Here is a 22,235-nt window from a genome sequence, read left to right as displayed (position 1 = left end):
GGGGAATGGGCTTAAGTTGAGCCAGGGGAGTTTTAGGTTAGATGTTAGGAAGAACTTCTTTACTGAAAGGGTTGTGAGGCACTGCAACAGGCTGCCCAGGGAAGTGGTGGAGTCACCAGCCCTGGAAGTCTTCAAAAGACGTTAAGATGTAGAGCTTAGTGATATGGTTTAGTGGGGACTGTTAGCGTTAGGTTGGAGGTTGGACTCGATGACCTTGAGGTCTCTTCCAACCTAGAAAAATTCTGTGATTCTGTAAGATACAGCAAGAAAGAGTAGAAGACACATGAGAGATACAAGAGTTTTCAAAGAAATAGAAAATGCAAGCTCATACGCAAGCTGTCTTCCATTTGCAGTCATCCTGTATGCTCCTGTAAGAGGGCAGAAAATATGAGATTTCCCAGATATAATACTTCTTTGTAGATACCTGTTGTTTGCTCACCAGCAAAACTCTCTCTCTCTCTGTAAAATGAAGAAATTCCCAGCTACTTTCAAGACTTTGGGCTTGGTCCTTCTTAAAACAAGTCCCCCTCCTTTATTCACAATCTGTGAGTGGGCCTTTCTTCAGATGCTACCTTCAGGGAGCAAGAAACAAATAAGAGCCATCAAATTGCTGTTCTGTAAAACATTCATGCATGAAAAAGGAAATTGTTCTGTACTATTAGCTCTAGCAATACTCAGGATGTAATTTCTATGGATATTTGTACGTTATATTTACAGCTTTCCCAGCCCCTCCTTGTTTTTCTGCTTGCACTGCACCAAGACCCAGTGCTCTGAACACATTGGGAGGGTGACCACGACAGGATCCCATGCAGCACTGGCTGGTCAGCGAACCAAAATGAAGATTAATAGACAACCCAAAACACTATGGATTATCAGATTTCACCACACTAAGATTGTAATACGAGAGAATGCTCATGAGAAATCATGCAGTATAGAAATAAATGTTTCTCAAAATGGAGATGGAGGGTAGGGTATGCAATAAAAGTAGGCAATCTGAACTGGCAACTCTTATAAACATCACTGGTCTTCAGGCTGGTCTCAACTTTCCAGATCTTCTTATTGTTCTTAGGCTATCTTATCAATCCCCTTTCTTTTCTTGATATTTCAATTCAGCAAGACATCCCAGTGACACACAATCACAGCAAACCCTCCACAAACATACTGAAAAATGATTGGAACCCAATGTTTTCATGTTACCACCAGAAAGCTGAAGACCACTGTCCACTCTGACCCTAGAGTTACGCATTCCCCAGTCTTCCTATCTATTTTCTCTGCATTTGGCTTCCTGGCATTTTCTGTGCCCCATCTGGCTATTTCCATCTGATTCCAAACACTCCATCCCCACTGCTCTTCTCCTTCCTGCACTTGTCCTCACAAGTCCTTCTCCCTCCCTTCTGCACAGCCTCTCCCTACAACAACCAGTGCTGCTCAGGGAGGACATGCTGCGTGCTTCTGCTAGATTCAGCCTGCTAAATATGGACCACAGCCTTGAACACAAGAGTATCTGGATGCCCGCATCATCCCTTGAGAGGGCTTTCTCCACATGCTTAAGCATTTGCAGGATTTGGATCTTTGATTCTCAGACCCTTGAGTCAGAGAATGCATCATTCTCTTTGCATGATCAACAGCACTTAAGGCAATTACACTCAGAAAATAATACTCAATATGCATATGCCTACATAAAAGCAGCATGACACTGACATTTCAAATGCAGAATTAAACTGATTTGGCCTTTATTTTCTAAGAGTACTTAAGACATTTTAAACAATACAGCATCAGGCAAGCAAAAGATTTCAGTGATGGGAACTTGAAATGATTTGCATGTTCGGGCTCTTTTGGCAGCATGAGCAAAGCTCCCCTGATTTCAGCAGCAATGGAGCAAGGCCATTAAGCAATAACATTAAAAACACCATTCCAGACAAATGGTATCTCTAGAGGGCTTCAGGGGGGTGACACATGTATAAAGAAAATAAGACGACCTAATTGATCTGAAGAAGAGGATCCAACAATTTGTGTTAAGCATCCAACAATAGGTGAACACTACCAGAGAAGTTACACTTGCTCTGTATTCAGTGAAGGCATTTTCAAGCCATCACATACAGAAATGCGAACTAATTATAATCTTTGCATCAAAGAGGAAAACTGCCCAATCTCTGTGCTTTTGTTTCAGCTAATCTACGTTCACAGCACTCTTCATGCAAATGAGTACATTTGTTGCAAATGGAGTAAAATTGCTTTGCTAATCATCTAGTATTTTATCATCAGAGTTTCAGGCTTTAAATAGCTTGTTTGTGCTATACCTGTCTGCTAGCCATGCTCCCTTTTGGTGTCTCGCATTGGTTCTGCCAAATTCACCCTGGGGCAAGCAAGTAGGCTGTACAATGAGTTTTCCAGGGGAAGCAGAAGGATAGACTGGCCTTTCTTCAACCATGTCTGTGCTAACCCACAAGGTATGAGAGCACTGTGTGTTCCTGCTGGTAGCAGACAGCCCTCAGGCATGTCCTCACAACACTTTGTAAAGGGAAGGAGGCTTTCACTCCAACTCACAGTCCCAGTCCCTGGCTAGAAGTGTGGCTCTACAGGCTCCCTTTTTGAGGTCAGTCTAGTGCAAATGGTTTCTCATATAATGATAGATGCAGGAATGCAGAGAAAGATGGGAATGGTGTCTCAGCTCTTATCTTTCACCTGTACTCAGAAGCCAAAACAGGTAACAGCTATCCAAAATCCACCACAAGGATGCTAGGACAGAGCTGTAGACATTGACTGTGCTTTGAGCTAAGAAGCCTACATCAAAAGCCCAATAAAGCTCTGTTACAGAGGCACATTTGCCAGAGGACTCCTGCTGCTAGCCTGGGTCTGGAGTGAATGTAGAAGAGCTTTCAGGACTTTCGTCAGTATGCATTTAAAGCAAGCTGTTCCAGGGCCAGGGGAACCAGCAAAGCTTGGTTGCAACATCCACCCTTTGCTCAAGGCATAGTTGCATGGACCTGTCTGGACCAACAGATGCCTTTGCATTGCCCAGACACTAGCTCAGTCATGATTGCCTAGTCCTTAGCAGGGCCCTGCCCTGAGGTCCTTTAGAGGTACAGGAACTCAGAGTGATCCTACAACACCTCCTTTTCTCCAGGTTTGTCTGAAATGGGTCAGCAGTTTGATTTAGATTGCATGTGCTTTGTTTCCTCCTGTCCCCTTCCCTGCCCAGACACTCCAGTAAAACTTTTTCTGAGTAAGATGTTGGGACAAAGGCATGCTGGAAGGCAGCTATTGTGAGCTTATGTATAAATGAATTATTGCTCTCAGTGAAAGAACTGTCATGATTTTGTGTGTCTTTTGTTTGTTTGTTTGTTTCCCCTGGGATTTTCATAAACTGGCTTCATTTGGCTTGCTAGAGATGCTGCATGTGTTACAAGTGCAGGTGGGATTTACTGCACTCCCCAGTGGCCTTGCCCACCCTGCAGAAGCTGCCACATAACAAGCAGCTTCCTCCCTGTTTCCTCCAGTCCCTTTTCCCACACCTTCGTCACCACATCTGTACCTTCCCTGAAGTGCTCTTCCCATCCCATTCAGGGATCATCTCAGCCCTCTACTGAAAGGCCTGCAGGGAGCTCCAGTGCCCTCACAGGACTTCCCCATATTCCCTTCCCCTCCATGCACCCAGAGCTGAAGGATGTGAAGCTCCTGAACATCCTGCAGGGACACCTCTTAAAAACTGCTTCTAGGAGGCCAAATATGTGAGAGGAGAATTATGTATTTCTCCACGTATTAGTCTTCAACATGTTTCACGCATCAGCTTGTGCTTTGTAAACCAAATCCATGTCCCATGCTGCTGTTCACTGAAGGGTTGTACCCAGCACCGGCCCACAGAGATTACAGCCAAGCCAGAACTTTCACTTCAGGCTTGATACACAAGGTGAACATGCTGGGAAATCATCTGTATCATAACAGAAGCAATGAGAAAATGGGACCCTTTATCACTGAATCTGAGAACCCTCGAGCTACAGAGGCACTGTAGGTGGCACAGATAAGGGCAGATGGCATAAAACTTCTATTTCTTCTGTGGCTCTTACTTCTTGGGTCTAATGTATAAATATATGGCTAGATAAAATAAAAAAATAAAATCAAGCACAAATCACCAGCTTTAAGCTGCAATGTATATTTTATTTCCTGTTGGTTATATATATATATTTATTTATTTTTGTCACGAAATCAATGACAAATCTTTGACTTCAGGAAACAGCCTGTAAAACAGTCCATAAAAATGTCACAGCTAACATTAAACACAAGAAAACCACTGAATCCTTGGAAATGCTGGCTGGAAGAGCCTCTGCAGCAGACCCAACACAACCTCCTGCCTGCAGCGGGGCCAGCTCAGGGTGGAAAGGTCTCCAAGTGTGGAGGAGTGGACCCCAGCCCGGGCAGTAGGCATTCCCCTATGAAAACGTGTTCTTCTGGCCTCCTGGAAGTGCCCACTGCGACTTGTGCCTGTTGTTTTGGGGCCTGTCCCCTCTGAGAAGAGTCTGCCTCCATCGCCTCTGCTCCCTCTCTCCTGGGAGCTGATGGTGGCCGAAGGAGCTCCCTGCTGCTTCCTCCCCCCTTCCCAAAGAAAGGCACTGATCACCGTGTACTGATGTGATTAAAGTCTGTGCATGGCTAATATAAGGGATAGAGAGGCTCTGGCAAACAAGGACATGGCGAAGATCTCTACTAACCTCATTGTTTAACCATTAATTTCATTAGACTAATTACTAAGCAGTCATTCACTAAGGAATTAGACACTTGCACCTGATGTGAAACCCACCAGGCTGAATCAACCAAGGAAACGCCTCTCCTCCAATACCTGGCATGCTGAAGGAGGTTACTGCCTGAAGGACTGCATGACAGGATGCAGGGGGAAGAATATCTAGGGACTCTGTAAAACTTATTATGGGGTCTCTAAGGGGATTGAGAGAATAGACAAGAGTTATTACGTAACACTTAGGGAAAGGACCCGGAAGATGAAAAGAGAATGAACAGGATTGCTCAGCAAGGAACAAACACGGGAAAACAGAAGAAAACGTGGATAAAAGGGATGGCTGAGTGTAAGCAGGCTGGTGGCATATTTTGCGATAGAGCCCATCATCTGATCGCTGCTGTGTACCTGCATTGGGTTTATGTGGCAAGGGTTTGGTGGCAGCATGCTGCAGGGATGGCCTCTGAGCAGAGCCCAGCAGCTGCCCCATGTCAGAGCAGAGCCAGGTCCAGACGGCTCCAAAGAGGTCTGCTGCTGGCCAGAGCTGAGCCAGGCAGTGATGCTGGGTGGGCTTCTGGGAGAGCAGACTGAAGGAAGGGGGAAAACTGCTGTGCTACAGCAGCTGGGAGAGAGGATTGTGAAAGCGTGAGAGAAGCAGCCCTGCAGCCGCCAGGTGAGTGCCGCAGGAGGGCAGGAGGTGCTGCAGGCAGGCAGCAGCAGTTCCCCTGCAGGCTGTGCAGGGAGAGGCCCCTGGTGGAGCAGGCTGTCCCCCTGCAGCCCATGGGTCCCACATGGAGCAGATCTCCACGCTGCAGCCCCCCCATGGGTGGAGGAGCCCCCGGTGGAGCAGGTGGATGTGGCCTGGAGGAGGCTGCATATATTTAGTTTTATTGGTGGTTTTACTTTTAGTTCTCACTGCTCTAGTCTGCTAGTGATGTGTAATAAATAATATTAGTCTACCTATGCTGAATCTGTTTTGCCTGTTATGACAATTTTTAAGTGATCTCTGGCTCCTCATCTCAACCCTTGAGCCCTTTCCATAGTATTTTCTCCTCCTTTTCCTTTGGGGAGGGGCAGTATGAAAGCAGTTGTGGTGGAGTTCAGCTGCTCAGCAGGGTAAAACCACCACAGTACCGCATCCTTTAATTAAACCCTACTTCTAAGTATACATGTATTCCGTGAGTGCAGACTATTCTTGGAGGCTATGTGTGAATTCAGCAGGCATGACCAGTGAACTTCCAGCTGGGCTCACCAGAGAGATGAGAGCTGTGTATACCAGCAAGCAGAGCATGGCTGCAAACCTCTGCCGTTCCTCTGTTCAGGTGCCAGCAGCAGGGGAGGACACTGGGATTTAAGCCAGATGATGGACAGACTGAGTGTCTGTGCAAATGTAAATATGCACATATACGCACCTTTACACGTGTTCCTTGTTTCCTGATCAGCTGGACAATAAGAACAGGATTGGGCTGCCAGAGCTGCTCAAGGCTTTGTGAGTGCTGTGCATTTATGGGGGTGCTGGTAAAGCACTCTTTCCTGTACTGGTCATGCTTGGTTGTGTGCAGTATCATGCTGTGTGTGCAAGTGCAGATGTGTGCCTAGCAGGAATACACACTCCATCTCACTGCTGCGACCTGTCATACTCCAGCTCCTCCGCATCCTGGCGGCCTCTGCCATGCTCACTCCACTCAGTCACAGTCTCTCTTTGCTGTCCAGAACCCAAACTGGAGGTGGTCCTCAGCCTGTGGACCCCATCCTGGACCACTACCACCAGGGGCTGGACCAGCATTTGCCCAGGCTGTGCTGCAGGAGGATCCCAGCAGCCCATTCCTCCTGCCCACAGAAGCCCTTCCAAAGGGTGGCCCTTCCCTCCAGTGTATCTACTGCTCCCCCAATTCAGCACACCTGCAGACTTGCCCAAGTGCCCTCCATCCCCTCATCCAGCTTGTTAAAAAAGACTGAGGGCCCCAGCCATGGGACCTCCATCCACTGCAGACAACATTCAGATCCCAGACGTTCACCCCACCTTGCAGCCAGTGCCCCACAGCTCACTGCTTGGGCACCAGTAGGCCACACTAAAAGCCTGGTTAGAGCCAAGTTGTCCAACATCAAATGCTCTCCCCTTCTCCACAGCCTGCCATCACTTCAATGGGCCAGGCACAAGCTGCTTTGCAAACTTGCATCTGTTGCATCATCCTATGAGTCTGTGACTTTGTGGTTGTGGAGGCAAATCTCATTCAAATTGCAGATGTTTTATGTAAGGCATTCCAAAAAGCTGTGCTCTGAACTTTACAGGCAGGACCACACAGGAGCAGTGGCTTAGCACCTGCCCATCGCCTGCACCAAAGGCTGGGACACACCGTGTGGATGTTCTGCTGGCTTACGTGGAGCAAAGAAAAGCTTGGTTTTGTCTACAGGGGAGAAATACAGATATATAGTACCCAAGTAGGAGTAGGTGGAATTTTCTTTATTTATTTTTGCTTGTTTTTGAAACCTGAATGCATTCACAAGAGTCTCTTCTTAGCTTAAACTTCATCATGCTCTGGATCTTTAGGACCGTACCATAAATATGTTAGAAACTGAGTAGCAGTGAGCTGCACTGACCAGGGTGATCCAGTGAGACTGAGGAAGTTACCGGCCACCACTAACTGGCTGAACCTAGCTCCGACCAGCAGCGAAGATGCTGAGTGGGAAAAGCTACCATGAGCCAAAACTTCACCCCAGCAGAGAAGTACACAACATCCCTGCTTCAGAACAGATTTGAGGAGGAGGCTATCTATCGCCCTGCACCTGTACTCCTGTCTTCAGTCCTCTTCCAGTTTCAAAGGAGAAAGGGGACACTGTAATTATTTAACTAAGTAATCGACAGAAATTCAACCTTAAAACATATACACCGGATTAGATTCCACTATTAGACAGGCTGCTCCAGTATTAAGCTAGAAACAGCAAACAAAATTATTAGTAAGGGATAAGAGATACCATAGAGCTAGCAAGAAATCCTACATTGCTTCAGCATTCTGCACCCCAGAAGCAACTTTTCCCCAACCCCTTCCATCTCTTCATTAGCACCCTGTCTGTTTGAGGCAGATCTCTTAGAAACATGTTCTGTATTAACACCAGGGAGGACTGCTCAGGAATTAACCAAGTCAGCAAACAGAGAGGTCAATAATCCCCATACTGTTGCTAGGCAACAGGTAACCAGAAAAATATTGAGAATGATGAAAATGGTAAAAGTGTAGGACATACACAAACTATTTTAAATATTCTTTAAGTGAAGTGAAAAATAACAATTTATTAGAAGTATTTAATTCTCAAGCTTCTGAGTCACAGTGAATGGCATTCAATAGCCATTCAATATCCAGTAGTCTTTTCTCCAGGTGAACAGCAAAACGCAGTCAGGACACTCAAATTTTTGTTGTTACATAGTTCAAAAAATGTCACTATTAGTGGCCAAGATGGCTTACTGTTAACATTGGTACCATGTGAAAACAAACAAACAAAAAAAAAAACAACAGGCCTACTGTTGAGATTTGCTGAAACAGGACATGGAAAGCATATAAGTGATACTGACAAATGTGCTGTCACCTGCATATGGCTTAAAAGCATTTTATTTTCAGGTTTTTAAACAAATGTCAAAGTTCCCTATGTGCTCCTCTTCTGATACACCCGTAATAAATACACATTATATCCTAATGATTGCCAGTGTGGACACAGGCAAAACTGATGCTCAGGATGGTCATCCTTGTATAATCTCCTCAGCTCTAGCAAGGAAAATGTCATTGTTAGGAGTGTGACGTAGTGCCCTGTCTAGCCACCAAACCTTCTCTTAAACACACCTTTAATTCTGCTGGGATCTTAGCCCACTAAACTACTTCTCTGCTCATGGCTCAGAACTCTCTACCTTAGTGTGGGAAAATTGATCCAATGTTCAGTACAGCAGCAACCAACCTGATTTAACATTTAAAAATTAATAAAAAGAAACACAAGATCTTAGCAGAGGGAAATCCATCAGTTAATGTGATTACACTCAGGAAAGAAATACTGCCTTTAATAGAAATGCCGCTTATTAATAGAAAACAAATAAAAAAACCCACCTCTTACCTGGGACATTTGTACAATTATATTATTTAATGATACATTCAACACACACGCAAGAAACAAAGGAAAAAATCAGGATTAATGACTATAAGATCTTGTGAACAGCAAAAATACATCCTGCATATTGTAGGATGCTGTAAAAAAAAAAAAAAAACAAAAAAAAAAACACACAAACAACACAAAAGTTTTTTTCAGTGCCCACAAGAAACTGATCTGTACTTACATTGAGATCTGTACTTTTAAATTCAAATTGCATTTATATATATGTAATTATTTTAATCAAACCAAAACCATTGAAGTATGGGCTTTTTTCAAGTTTCAATAAGTAAACTAACACTAGGCTTGGTTTTGCCTAAGCTTACTGCCTTTACTAGTGTCTTCTTTCTTACAGTAGTTTGTTACATGGATGCATCAAACAAAAGCTTTCCCAGCACAATAAACTGATTAAAATGGGCTGTTTCTTGTGTTTTCTCATTATCTCTGTGCTAAAAAAAATACAATAAATCACATTTGCAAACATATACAGATAAGTTGATATAACTTTACATAAGGTTACAAGTTACTACAAGATTCTGAACTGTTTTTGGGGGACTGCATTTAATGAACTTTTATTTCTTCATCTTCCAAGTGAAAAAAAAAAAAAGTCAGACATAAAAATGGATGTGAAAAAGCCAGCAGCTCAAGAATGCCTGAAGATGAGACAAAGTGTTCAACTCTTTTCCAAAGTATTTTTCTTTGAAACTCAAGAATGTTAATTTCAATCAAGCCTCCAAATTCATTTAAAAATTGGAAAAACAAATACAAAAAACAGTGTTTGATATCTAAGTTACATATTAAAAATACAACTTTATATTTGGCATACAGTGAAGTTCACTGTCATGTATCATTGTGACTCAGTTATTCAGGGATTGTCATAATGACAGCTATAGAATAAAAGCTACCTATGAAAAAAGTTTATTTCAATTCAACAGTTTTAAGTAAATTCAGTTTAACACAGGACAAGCCCTTCAGACCCTATGCAAAATACTGGGTAAAATACTCAAGGTTACTCTTCCAATTCTACCCAACAGTATCAAGCCACTCTTTTCTTCCTTCCATTCCAGTGACACACAGCGTATCTCTGTGCAGAACTGCGTACTGCGCATGTATTCTCAGTCTTGCACTTTCTGGGAGTGGTTCTGGTCCATGGCTGTGAAGAACAAGCAGATCACGGCTGTGATGAACACATGCACTCCCTCGTAGAGCAGCTTTGGCGAGAAGACGCTCCATATGAAGAGGTGGTAGCGCAGGCCTGTTACCAGAAGGATGTAGATGGCAACTGGAATTGAACGCATGAGAGCGTAGCAGAAACAGCCATGGCCCACTGCTGCTGCATTCCTGTAACAAAAACAGAGGAGTTCCTGCTCAGGCAAACATAGCAAACATCCCGGTTTATCCACTCTTTAGTATTAGTTCACATCAGGAAAAATATTTAGATGAGGTCTGCTTGGTGTTAGAAGATTGGTTATTGATGTGGTGATGCCGCTAAGAACACGCTTTTCCTTATCACCTCCTCTATCCTACCGAGTGTGTAAGTATGTTAAGTACTCGCATAGCCACTGCAACCTCAGTAAAGGCAGACACCCAGAAGTTCACCTCAGATGGAGAAGTTTCTGTGTTTTAATACATTTTTCTCTAATTGCTAAAGCCTCCATTAAGCAGTTCCCAGACAGCTTCATCTCCTGTTGGCCTTCCAGTGCCCTGGCACAGAATCTGGATGGTGACAGACAGAGAAGAAAGACTTCAGGACCCCTTCACAAAGAGCCTAGCCTGTACAACAGATAATCAGACAGAGCCTGCTCCCCTTGTAAAAGGCACAGAACTTGTCAGAGTACACTACTGCCCAAAACTAGTAATGTATAAAAAGCAACATAAAAATTGAGCTATTATAAAACTTTGCAAAGCTAGCTTAGCACTCTCCAGAGAACACCATGTTCTTAGGCTTACATGAGCAAAACATCGTGTTCCTGTCACAGGAGCTTAGCTTAGCTGAGCCCACTGTATTACAAGAGATGTCCACCCCATACACAACCTACATGGTCCAAATCTGCCACACAGAAGTATTTTTGTGGCTGACAGGAGTCAGGTGAAAATGGAAGTGAAAGGGTTTTCTGCACTATGACTGTTCTCCCTTCTCTGAAGTGTCAGCATGTCAGCAAAGATGCTGGGCTGATATATGTTCCCTTTCCCCAAACCACATCTGCAGAGACTAATTCACACCAAATTCAGATGCTTACCTGTTTGGACAAAAGGAAGGAACAAAGCTATTTCACTGTAATAATGTGCAGAACCTTTTCCTCTCCTCATCAAAATGTTTTACTTCATCAATTCCCAAAAGAGCACACTGGCAAAATGATTTACACTGAAATTCTCTTATGAGAATCTGTTCTGCTCCTCCTGGTTTTTAATTATGATCGTGTTCCAAATAATAAAAATTTAAGATGACTAGCACTTCTGTGAGATGTAAATTAGTCACTTATGACTAAGTAAGCTACAGAATGCAGTGTTTTACATGAACCATTAAACTTCTTATTCTTTAAATCAAAATAATTAGGATACAGTCCTGTTTTCCAGTGAAAGCAAGAGCAAAATTCCCAAGGCTTTCTGTGGAAGGAAAGCACAGGTCACAAAAGCAGAGCTGAAAAATGAACTAACAGCAGGTGCGAATGACTGAAAAACACACATTCAATTCACAGATAACTATTTCCCTAGCTGCTTAGCCAGAGACTGTGACCTGGGAGTGAACTAGGCTCCTCCTTTCTTCTGTACCACTTAGCCTTCAGTGAGTTTGTGCAAATAACTAGCTTCATGTTTAAGAAGCGATTTTGTTGACAACAATTAAACAAGATGCAGTTCACTCAGTCTTAGCTGTTTTCATGCTGCTATGAGTAAAAACAGTATTTGTAGTAGTTAGATGATAGAACTGAATAAACACAGGAAAGGTTTGTTTTTGTTTTTTTTAGTGCGACAGGCAAACAGGCAATTTTCAAGCCATTTTTTAGGTCTGATCATCTGGATGAAGATTATTGGTACCCTCAACACCAATAATAGGATTTTATAGCTCCATAAAAGGATTTTCAATTGAATCATAAAGGAGAGGAGTGTCCATGAAGTTATAAATCTAGGTCTTGCAAGAACCCTGCTTTCAAAATTTAATTTTCAGTTCATCTCTTTTTCCCCAGTTCATGCTCATACAACAACACAGTTAGAGAAAGCTCTTAGCTGTAAATCAATTATATATATATATATATTTTTTTTAAATGGCTAATTCTAAAATTAATTAGAAACTGCTAGTAAGACTATTTTGAATGGAATCTCTGTGTGTTTACTTCTTTGGCTCAGAAATTGGGCAGACTAATATTTCAGATATATTTTACACTGGAATAAGAGCACACAATAATCTTCATCATTAACATTTAAATTCTCTATTTTTGCATTATGGTTTCTAGCAAACAATCCCCACATCAGAAAGTAAATGCTACCATTCTTTCTCTAACCTGATATAGTAAAAATAATGAACTGTTTTCTGTTTGTATAATACATTTACTTGCAAAGGATTTCAGCACTCACTTCATCTCTGAACAAAATATAGTCACCTACCTGCAGAGGGAAATCTCAGGACAGTTTCACAGTACAATGCAGCGGTGCAATTTAGAGCAGGCAACAGAAGCACCCTGTTTCCAAGTTAAATTGTTAGTGGGGCTCAACAGCCGCATAGTTAGGTATGTTTTGGAGCTGGTATAGCAGTTCGCACGCCTGTTGTTGCAGAAGCAGCACTGGAATGACTGAGCACAAGCAGTTAGAGCTACCCTGCTACCCTGATGCTAAGGCAGCACCTTGGTTCTTCTGGCACAGCACCTTTCCCTGTGCTTCTGCTGGGAACCCAGCTTGCTGAACATCTAAGCATAATGACTTTGTACGCTTCTTCTCCTTGCTCTACACACACAGAAGTGACCACAGTGTACACGGCTTAGCAAGGACACAAGGAAAGCAGCTGCCAGGGCTCAGGCTGCTGCTGTTAACGTGACCAACTTTGACCACCCATTTGATTCAGCTGGTTCCTCAGTTACTCCAAAAGAGCCACTAGGAGAGCAGGCCACGCACCTACCCTTACCATTTATCAGCTGCATCAGCCAAAAATTAATAATCATGCAATCCTTCAGCACTCCTTCAGTGAAAACGAAGGAAGATGACAGGGCGCATCTAAAGCATCGACCTGTAACCACTCCATGCTGAATTATCTCTGCAGCAGCTAATTCCTTTTCATATTTAAAGGGGAAAAGGAGAAATAGAGGGAGGTAAACTATATATATTACTTCAATGTTCTAACTGAACCAGCCCAACACTCAGACATCTGCATAATGGAGTTTAAAAGAAGCATATATATACATTATGTATGTATATGTATATATGCTCCTTTTAAAAACATATATAAAGAAAAGTAGCCAACCTCTAATACTGAGCTCATTTAGCAAGCTGACTTCTGGAGACTCCTCTGAGAAATCCAGATGCAGTAAAGATGGTAACGTGTATCCAAACGCTATGCGAGATTTATGTTGAAGATTGCTAGATCCAGAAAAACAAATGCTTCCAGAGACTTCCAGAGTACATACTGTCTGTCAACAAAAACCCTCTCTTTTAGTTCAACATTTAATACATGGAGAGGAAAAAAAAAAAAGAAAAAAAAAAAAGGCCAAGGACTCCTGCTTCTAATGGCTTTTCTGTTTCTCTGAATCCCCTAAAAATCACTTGCCAGTGTGCCGCCAAGAAAGCTTTCACATCTCAATCCCCGTTTAATATCATACTCGTGGTATTAAAATGGGTTACACATCACAATACAAGGTTTGTAAAATAAAAAAATTACAGTGCCAAAAACATGAAAGAAAAAACACTCTTTTCTTGTAAAAGCGTGTCTTCCATTTATACAGAATACTTGGCAGATGGCAGCACAAATTTTTTAGTTTCAAATCAAGCTAAAAAGCTCCACAGACAGCCCTACAAATGCTTCCACAAGGAATTCAGAAACGCACCACTTCACATAGTTCTCATCTTTGATCACAAAATTAAATAGATGCCTTAGAAAAATGCACACATACAAGTAAGGAACACCACAGGGCTGTCATTTTGCTGGGACTGGGGGATATGTGTCTGGAGGTTTTCAGTATGAAATCTACTAAATATTTTGAACAGAAGTTATCCATCCTCTAGCATTTCTGTCCTTCCAGCTCCTGGTTTTCTATCTGTGTTTCACTGCCTAGACTACATCTTAATGGGGATACTGAATTTACATACTTGAAGGCAATTTTTACTGCTTTTCTTTCCTCTTTTTTTTTTTTTTTTTTTTGTATTAGTGACACTTTTCTTTCTAGGCTTTCTGCAATTGCCTTTTAAATACCTCCCTGTTTAGTGCTCTCTGAAAAATAGCTGGCGCTTTGTTAATCTGTTTCCACATACTAATAAAAGGTTGCAGTCAGAAATAAACCCTCTAGCACTCCAAGTGTGTATCTGTAACATCTGAAGAGTATCTGTAATCCAAAAGAAAATCCTCAGCTCTAAGTAAATATCAATTAGTTTTGCAAGCAAGAACAAATTTGCTATGTCTCTCCCACCCACCCTGTTCTCACCTAGCATGATTCTTAAAGTGCTATTTTGGATTACAGAATACAATCCTGCATTGTAATGGAAAAAAAAAATATATTGTATTTTTTTTGTATATCCAAAGGAACCAAGAGCCCTTTGGAAATTTACTTGATCAAACCTAGTACAGATTATTCATCTGAAAGGGCTTTTTCAATTATTTCAGTGTTAATTCTACAGAGTCACAACTTTTGGCACCAAACCTCGTCAAATTAACAGGTATCAAAAAGAGGAGTTGCCAACAAGTTAAGCAGGGATGTGAAGTCTATTCTGCAACCGCGAAGTGAAGGAACTTGGGAACTTGGAGATGACCACTGATTTTCTTGTCCATCCCAACGCCAAGTAAGAAAGGTGGGGAAGCTACAACAACCTGAGCAAGGTCTAGAATCTGTAGTAGTAACTTCAGTGATTGTGGTATGTGGTATTTAGTACAGCATGGGTGAACTGCAGAATAGGGTTCACCAGGTTCTCATAAGGGCTTAGCTGTGAAGGGCTATTAAGCCCTGAAACTTCAATGATCTTCATTTCAGCACCAAGAGCAGGAAAGCTCTCTTTCACTGCTGGCATAATCAGTTGTTCTGGGAGCTTCCCATCAGAGAGGGACGTCTCAGTCACCCACGCAGAGGTAACTCCTCTTACCAGCATCCCCAACCTGCTTAGAAAAAAGCACTGTCTAAAAAAGGGGTTTATTTATTTCAATTAAGTTGTAGGTTAATTCTTCCCTTCTTCAGTCAGGCTTGGCCCCAGAACGCAGCTACAGAGGAACTCCCTAAATAAGATACCCAACAAAGACTTACATGAGATCCAGTTAGGATCCAGTAGGAACCCAGTTATCCTGGCATTGCACCACGTCTGCACAGCAACTCCGAACGGCTACTGTCGTAATTTAACTGTTAGGGCAAGAGACAAACTGTGCCTTTAACAGAGGCTACAAAATTCCTTCTAAGACTTCGCAACCTAGCTGGAGAGACGCCCATGAGACCCAATTCATCCCCTGCGTGGGCTCATTTTCCCAAATACTGATCCTCTGGCAATCAATTTGCAAAGGACTGGACTGCTTTTCAACTTCTCTGGATCAGTCCCCACCTCCCCTTAGAGACAAGAGAAAGCACTTTACTAGCTCAATTACCCGTATCTATTTCAGGATTGCAGGCAAAGAGATGGCTAAACTGCACTCTAGGCAACACTGCAATATAATCTCTAGATTTCTTCACCACAAAGTAGCCACTCCTTTCCAGTAGGTACTTTTGACTCTCTGATCCACCTCTCTCCATCTCAGCTACAACAGCTAATGATGAGTTCCATCCCTCCTTTAAAGACAGGATTCCCATGACACCCTGAGTGCTCTGCTCGATATGTTTTTCCTCACGCACTACTTCTGTGCAAGAGCACCGTGGTATATACGTAGAGACTGCACTGCCTGCTGTCAGTGCCTCAAGCCTTCCCGTCAGACTCCGCTAAGGCTAATCCTTAGCAAGTGTTACCCTGTTCAGCTCCAAGAAAACCAACAAAGTTTAATCAGTCTGCTCTTGTTGACATTGGTCCAGACTTTAAAGCAGCAAGGTATAACCAAATCATTAAAATTCCTAACAAGCAAAACACAAATCATAATTATTTCAAAGCCCAGCATTAGTCAATTTTCTGCAAGTGTTCTCCCCAAATCCACTTAGCATTTCTGAAGACTTCCAGTAGAAAAAGGCCTGAAGCCTTTTACATCAGCACCATACATGCAAGCTATAACAAGGAAACTTCTAGCTTGGTTTTCTGCTAAGGTGCACCTACAGGCTGTCCTGCCCCCCTTGTAAACACGCTGCTCTTCATCGTCCCAGCTAAAGGTGTAACCAAGCGTTCCAGATAGGCAGGCTATACGGAGACCAAAAGAAAAAAAAAAAGGTGGTTACCATGTTATTTAGTTAAAATCAAACTGACCAGTTCAGAATACACCAGTCTAAGAGGGCAAATGAACAGTGTCACAAGGCATTTCTAGAAGGGGGAGGCACAAATTATTTAAGAAATACGTGCTCTTCAGCACCGAGGGCAGAGTCAGTTCTTTCTTGTATTTTTCCATTACAGTAGCTATTTTTAATCTTGTGACTTAACTAATATAACAGCTCTCTCCTCAAATTACTCTCGCAATCCCAATAACAACATACACATTTGAGAAGAACTTGTGCACTTTAAGAAACGATGTGAGGAAAAGCAGATAGAAAAATCCTGAATAAAAGCAGAAGGACAGCATCCCACGTACAGTCCTACCCGCAGCTGCCTGAACCAAGAAGTCTGTTTATGTTGACCACAGCACAGAAAAGGAATAAAAACTAATGGAAAAAAAAAAAAAAACAAGTCAGAACTGAAATAATTCTGCTCAAACACAGACAAAAAAATTTCTTCTTTTTATAGTTCACATTACCTGCTGCCCAAAAGCCGCAGACCAAACCAGAAGAAAATATCACTTTTATCAGCTCTACAAGACCAAAGATTGTGAAAGCAAACAGTGCTCAGCTGGTGTTGTGCAGATGGGCACAACAGTACCTCTTTACAGGTTGTCAGTGCTCTCTGGAATTCGTGTTTTCAGCGAGAGGAAATTCAGCCCAGACCTCTAACCAACTGCCACCATCACAAAGAAGAAAACCTTCAGCAACATGGAATAGTGCAGACCTCTGAGGATGTGGCTGTATCCACAAACGTGACCCACGAGCAGGAGCTGCAATTAGCCAACTTAGCTTACCACTGTCAATATCCATCATGAGATGCTGAAACTGCCCATTTCCAACTACATTCCGATGCCTACTGCTTGATATTGATTAGACGAGTCTGAAAGCCTCCAAAAACATTAATTATGTAGAGTGCTAAGTGTCAAACTGTCTGCAGCTAGCCAAATGGGCAATAATAGGCACAAGGATTTTCTAAGTTCCAAATCAAACCATTTTCATTTACCATATCGTTTCAAGTACCGCTTACAGCATGTGTGACTAACTCGTTATACATGATCTGGATAAGTAAGCAGAACACTGGAGACAAAGCAGCATAAGCATTTCCAATACATTTCATTTTAACTCTACTCACAAATGAGCAGTACACATGCTTGTTCTTCCATGACTACAAAGGTTTATCTGCTTTTGGTTTCATCTTGGGTATGCCATATTTAACCTTAATGTTTCAATATAAGATCTGAAATCCGTTTTCAACGTAGATTTCAATGTTCTTTCTGAACATGAACTAAAAGAGAGATGTGTGAAACATTCTCTCTCGGTCTGCTTTTTGCTTTGTTATAAACATTTTTTCATTTGTCCAATACATCTGAGAATTAAGAACAAAATCTTAAAACCTGCTCTATTAGGAAAACAAATAATTCTTCAGAACAATCATCAGACCCAGTAACAACTTGAGATCATACTATGGCAGAAACTCATCTCAAGAAAAATGAGAGAAATACAGTAAGATGCTACATGCAGTCCACTTAGAAATTCTTGGATCCGACTAGACTAACCATGCCTGAAAACGTTAAGCCTTGTAAAGACTGCAATTTTAACAGTTGCTGAACTCAAATCCCGAAGTCTGAAAAAGTACCATGACATTGTATAGTGGTTTTGCTGCTCATAACCTATGCGCTGGACAAGCAAAGACAAGGAAAATGGATTACAGCAGGATATGTAAACCCACACCATGCTATCTCTGCAAAGGATGAGACAACTCGAATACCACGGAGCACAAAAGGAATAGCAAACAGAAATTCACCTAGGCAAGAAATCAGCTGGCAGAACACTTTTTCTTTTTTTTTTTTTTTTTTTTGGATCATATCAGCTACGAAGACAACAGAACAGAAGCAAACAGTGCCAACTATATTGACATGTCATGTGTACATGACAGCAAAACTGGTAAGAAAAGGAAACAAGAACTCAAAGTCTTTCTGCCTTTTGGTTTCATGTAAATAGGAAGCATAAATAGATCATATTTTTTTTAAAGAACCTCACCAGACTACGTGAGTACATGCAAAAAACTTGATAATGTTTTCCATTAGGATAATTTCACCTTTCACAATAGCTAACAAGAATAATCTGACAGATACACAGTTTAAGACCTCCACCTGATTGTAAGCATAGGCTGAATTCTTGCAACGTGGTTTAAAATTTTAGCAAAATTCCTAGAAATACACTTAAGGATTCAGGAAATCAGCAAGACACAGCCATGTAAAAGTACAGGTTACACCTAGAAACATTTCTGCAATAAAAACGTAAGCAAAAGAGTACAATTATGGTCCTTTATTTCCAGAACCATCTTTCTGAATAAACCTGTTCCTGCCTCAGCACTAATATAAAGCACTGAGAATCCATCGTTATCACGCAGCCCTTGCTAATTGTAGAGGAGAAATAAAGCTGCTATGAAGTTTCAACCAGAATATTCTATTTCAGAATTAAGAGGATGGCATTTCCAAAGTACTGAAGAGAAAAGGGAGACGATTCCTTGAGTGCAACGTGCATACTGAATGCTGCTACCACCTTTCTTCACAGTTTTGTCTTTGGTACAATGCGCAGTGGATTCCTCTTCGGAGGCTCATTGTTCCATGTGGAGCAATGAGAGAAACTTGTGGGATTGTGCAGGGATACCGTTATTAAGTCCAAGTATCACTTTTTCCTTTGGCAAGTTTACAGGACTGTTGGAGTTACGAATAACTCGCATGAAGTTGAATAATTAAAAACAATACCAAACATTAGCATAAAGGGTGTAGAGCTCCACACACTTTCTCTGGCAAGCAAAATGGATTACAGCAGGACCTGCAAATCCATGCCCCACTATCTCTGCAAAGGATGAGGCAACTCTAATACCGTGGAGCACAAACGGAATAGTAAACAGAAATGGATTCACCTAGGCAAGAAATCAGGTGGCAGAGCACTTTGATTTTTGAGGAAGATGCCTTGTGTAGTGCCTACGCTAGTTATAGACCCTCCTACTCAATGGACTCAAGCTGAGGAGAATGCAGGAAAAAACAGCATAGGATTTCTCATGCCATAGCTTTGGTGACACTGCAAAGCTCACCTTGGAGTCCAACACAGAAAATGTGAAGTAAACAGGAGAGAGATGCTACTTTGAAGTCTGAGTGTGTTCCGTGGCGAAGGAACCTGAAGAAACAGCTCTGAGGAAAACAAGAACATCACCCGATGGGTGGAGAGGGGTGATGGGGGAGAGGGTTGCCAGGGATGACAGAGAAGGGAGAACGGAGACAGGGGGAGAGGAAAGGCCAGAGAGAGGGGAGGAGACAGAGAGAGGCCCAGCAGTGGGAAGGGGCCAGCAGAGAGGGGGGAGCAGCAGGGGAGGGCGAGGGACAGGCAGCAGAAGAGCGATCACTGGCATGAGGGAGAAGGACAATGTGGAGAGAGGGGGTGAGAGGGAAGGGAGGTGAGAGGGCAGAGTCGAGGTGGTGGTGGTGGGGAGATGGGGGGCAGAGAGAGAAAGGGCAAGAAGGAAAAAGAGCACACCCTGGGAAGGGTGACACGGGAAGAGACAAAGAGGAGAGAGTGGGGAGGAGTGACAGGTGAGGGGAGTGAGTGGGAAGGGAGAGAGAAAATGGCAGGGGGAGAGGAAGAGATAACACTGGGAGCAGCAGGAGAGGCAGGGGAGAAATGCAGGCGGGAAGGAAAGGAAGGGGGAAGGCTGAGGAGGAAGTCCAAGGAAGGAAAAAGAAGGCAAACAAGAGGAAGAGAGCACAGGGAAAGCAGAGGCAAAGAAAGCAGAGTGTGACGGGGGAAAGAGATCCTCATCTCAGCTCTGGCGAGCCTAAACCTTCTCAGGAATGGTCTTTAGGCACCAGTGCACAGCTCCTGTGGAGGATGCAGGCCGGCATGTCCCCGGGCACAGAGGTTGCTCAGGGCCTCTCCCTGAGGTAAAGGGAACAAGAGAGAAAGAGCAAAAGAAAGGAAATGGGAAAAGCACTGACTGGAGGGATGGCATGCACGAGAGCAAAAACATGCCCCAGAAAAACTTGAGAAAGGGTGACAAGAGAGAAGGAGCACACAGTAAGGGAAACTGCACAGGAGAGAGAGGGGAAGCTCTAGAGAGCATGCAAGAGACAGAAAGCACAGGAGAGGGGGGGAAGGCCCACATGCAAGACAGAGAGAGGGGATACGCACAACAGAGGGGACGCATAAGGAGAGCAAGGAAAAGTGCCTGGGAGGGAATGGGACACTATGTGAGACAGGGATAGAGAGGAAAGTAGCTGGGATGATGTGGGGGGAGCACGCAAGAGTGGGAACCTGCACACAGTCTAGAAGGGAAGAAGACAGGAGGGAGAGAGGTGAGGACAGCATGTGTGCAGGGGAAAGCATGCAAGAAAGAAGGTATATACAAGAGGGTAAGAATGAGATGCTGACAAAGCCTGAGACAGAGAAAGTGTAAGATAGGGGTGAAAAGTGAGAACACACACTAAGAAGAGGGCAAGGCAGACAAAGCAGGAGAAAGGGAGAGAGAAAAATGGCTGTGAGATGTAGGGGAAGTGTAGACAGAGAGCAAGGAAACAGGGAAGGGAGACATTGAATGCACAAAGAGACAGAAAAAGCACTTGTCAAGAAACACGTGACAGAGAGTAAAGCTGCCAGCAAGAGAGAGAGAAAGGGAGAGAGAGAGGGGAAGAATGACAGAAAGACACCTGGAAATTGTGTCTGTGAGGGAGGGGAGGGTTGCCTGAGAGGGACAGAGGCATAGGCAATACAGGGAAAGAGAGTGCATGACACAGAAGTAAAGCAGAAGGGAAGGTATTTGAGAGGGAGAGACCACGGGCTTGTGTTAAGCTGGAGCGCTGAGGAGAGCGTGAGAGAGTGAAAAACACTGAGAGTTGAGGCAGGGGAAGCTTGAGAGAACGAGAAAGGCAGCCTGCATGCACTGTAAAGTGAATGGGCACATGCACCAGAAACGAGCAAAGGGAAAGATGCAGAGAAAGGAAAGCCATGCAAAAAGGGGGAAAGGCGTGATGAAAAGATGAAAGCTATGAGGCAATGTATGAGAGAAGAAGGGATGTTCACTAGAGAAGGAGTGCACACATGAAAGGGGATGGAAAAGATGGAAAAGTGTGCAAAGAGAAAAGTGTACAAGACAGGGCAAGCAAGAGACAAAAAGTGTGCAAGGGGCAGCAAAGAGTAAGCATGTGAGAGGGAGGGAAAGCATGAGCAAAAGAGAGTCCACAAGAGAGTGAGAGGAAAGGTGTGCACCAGAGAAGAATGGTATGAGGGAATGAAAGAGGAAACGCACCAGACCACGGAGAGGGAAGCTGTGCTAGAGAGGGAAAGCGTGTGGCTGAAGGAATGCATGCCAAGGTAGGGGGTACACACGCAAGAAGAAACAGAAAGGCTTGGGCATGAAAAAGCACATGAGAGAGAAAGCAAAGGTGCGAGAAAGGAAGAACACAAAGGGGAAGCGTGCGAGAAAAGGAAACCAAGCAAAACAAAGGGGGAATGTGTGTGGGAAAAATGGAGTGTAAGAGAGGAAGCAGAAGCAAGAGTAAGCACATGGAAATCGTAAGAGAGAGGAGATGTGAGAGAGTAAAAGCAAATACGAGAGGGGGCATCATGCAAGATTGTGGGCAAGGGGAAGTGCACAGAGGAAGGAGGGAAAGCATAGGGGAATGCGTGCAACAAAGAGGGACCACATGGAGGGCAGCAAAAGCAAGGAAAGGAAAGGGCTACACAGGAGAGGGAAAGTGTGTCCAGGAGAGAGAATGAGCAATGGAAAGGAGGTAAAAGAG

At 43.3% G+C, this 22,235-nt stretch overlaps 1 protein-coding gene across 2 annotated transcripts in view; it reads right to left on the bottom strand.

The window, feature by feature from the left end:
• Positions 1 to 8,047: 8,047 nt before the first annotated feature.
• The window catches only part of PIGG (phosphatidylinositol glycan anchor biosynthesis class G (EMM blood group)), a 75,361-nt gene continuing 61,173 nt past the window's right edge, over positions 8,048 to 22,235 (bottom strand). The window contains exons 13-14 of one of the 2 annotated variants that reach the window (XM_084305783.1): positions 10,460 to 10,576; positions 8,048 to 10,201 (exon numbers count right to left, since the gene is read on the bottom strand). In XM_084305783.1, coding sequence (XP_084161909.1) covers positions 9,976 to 10,201; positions 10,460 to 10,576 — 343 coding nt within the window. In that variant the 3' untranslated portion in view covers positions 8,048 to 9,975. The remainder of the gene's footprint in view (positions 10,202 to 10,459; positions 10,577 to 22,235) is intronic. The other variant, XM_084305784.1, reaches the window with a different exon arrangement.

Source organism: Netta rufina (genome assembly GCF_964035555.1).
Source record: "Netta rufina genome assembly, chromosome: Z".
NCBI classification, from domain to species: Eukaryota; Metazoa; Chordata; class Aves; order Anseriformes; family Anatidae; genus Netta; species Netta rufina.
This window is presented reverse-complemented; position numbering and strand designations above follow the sequence as displayed.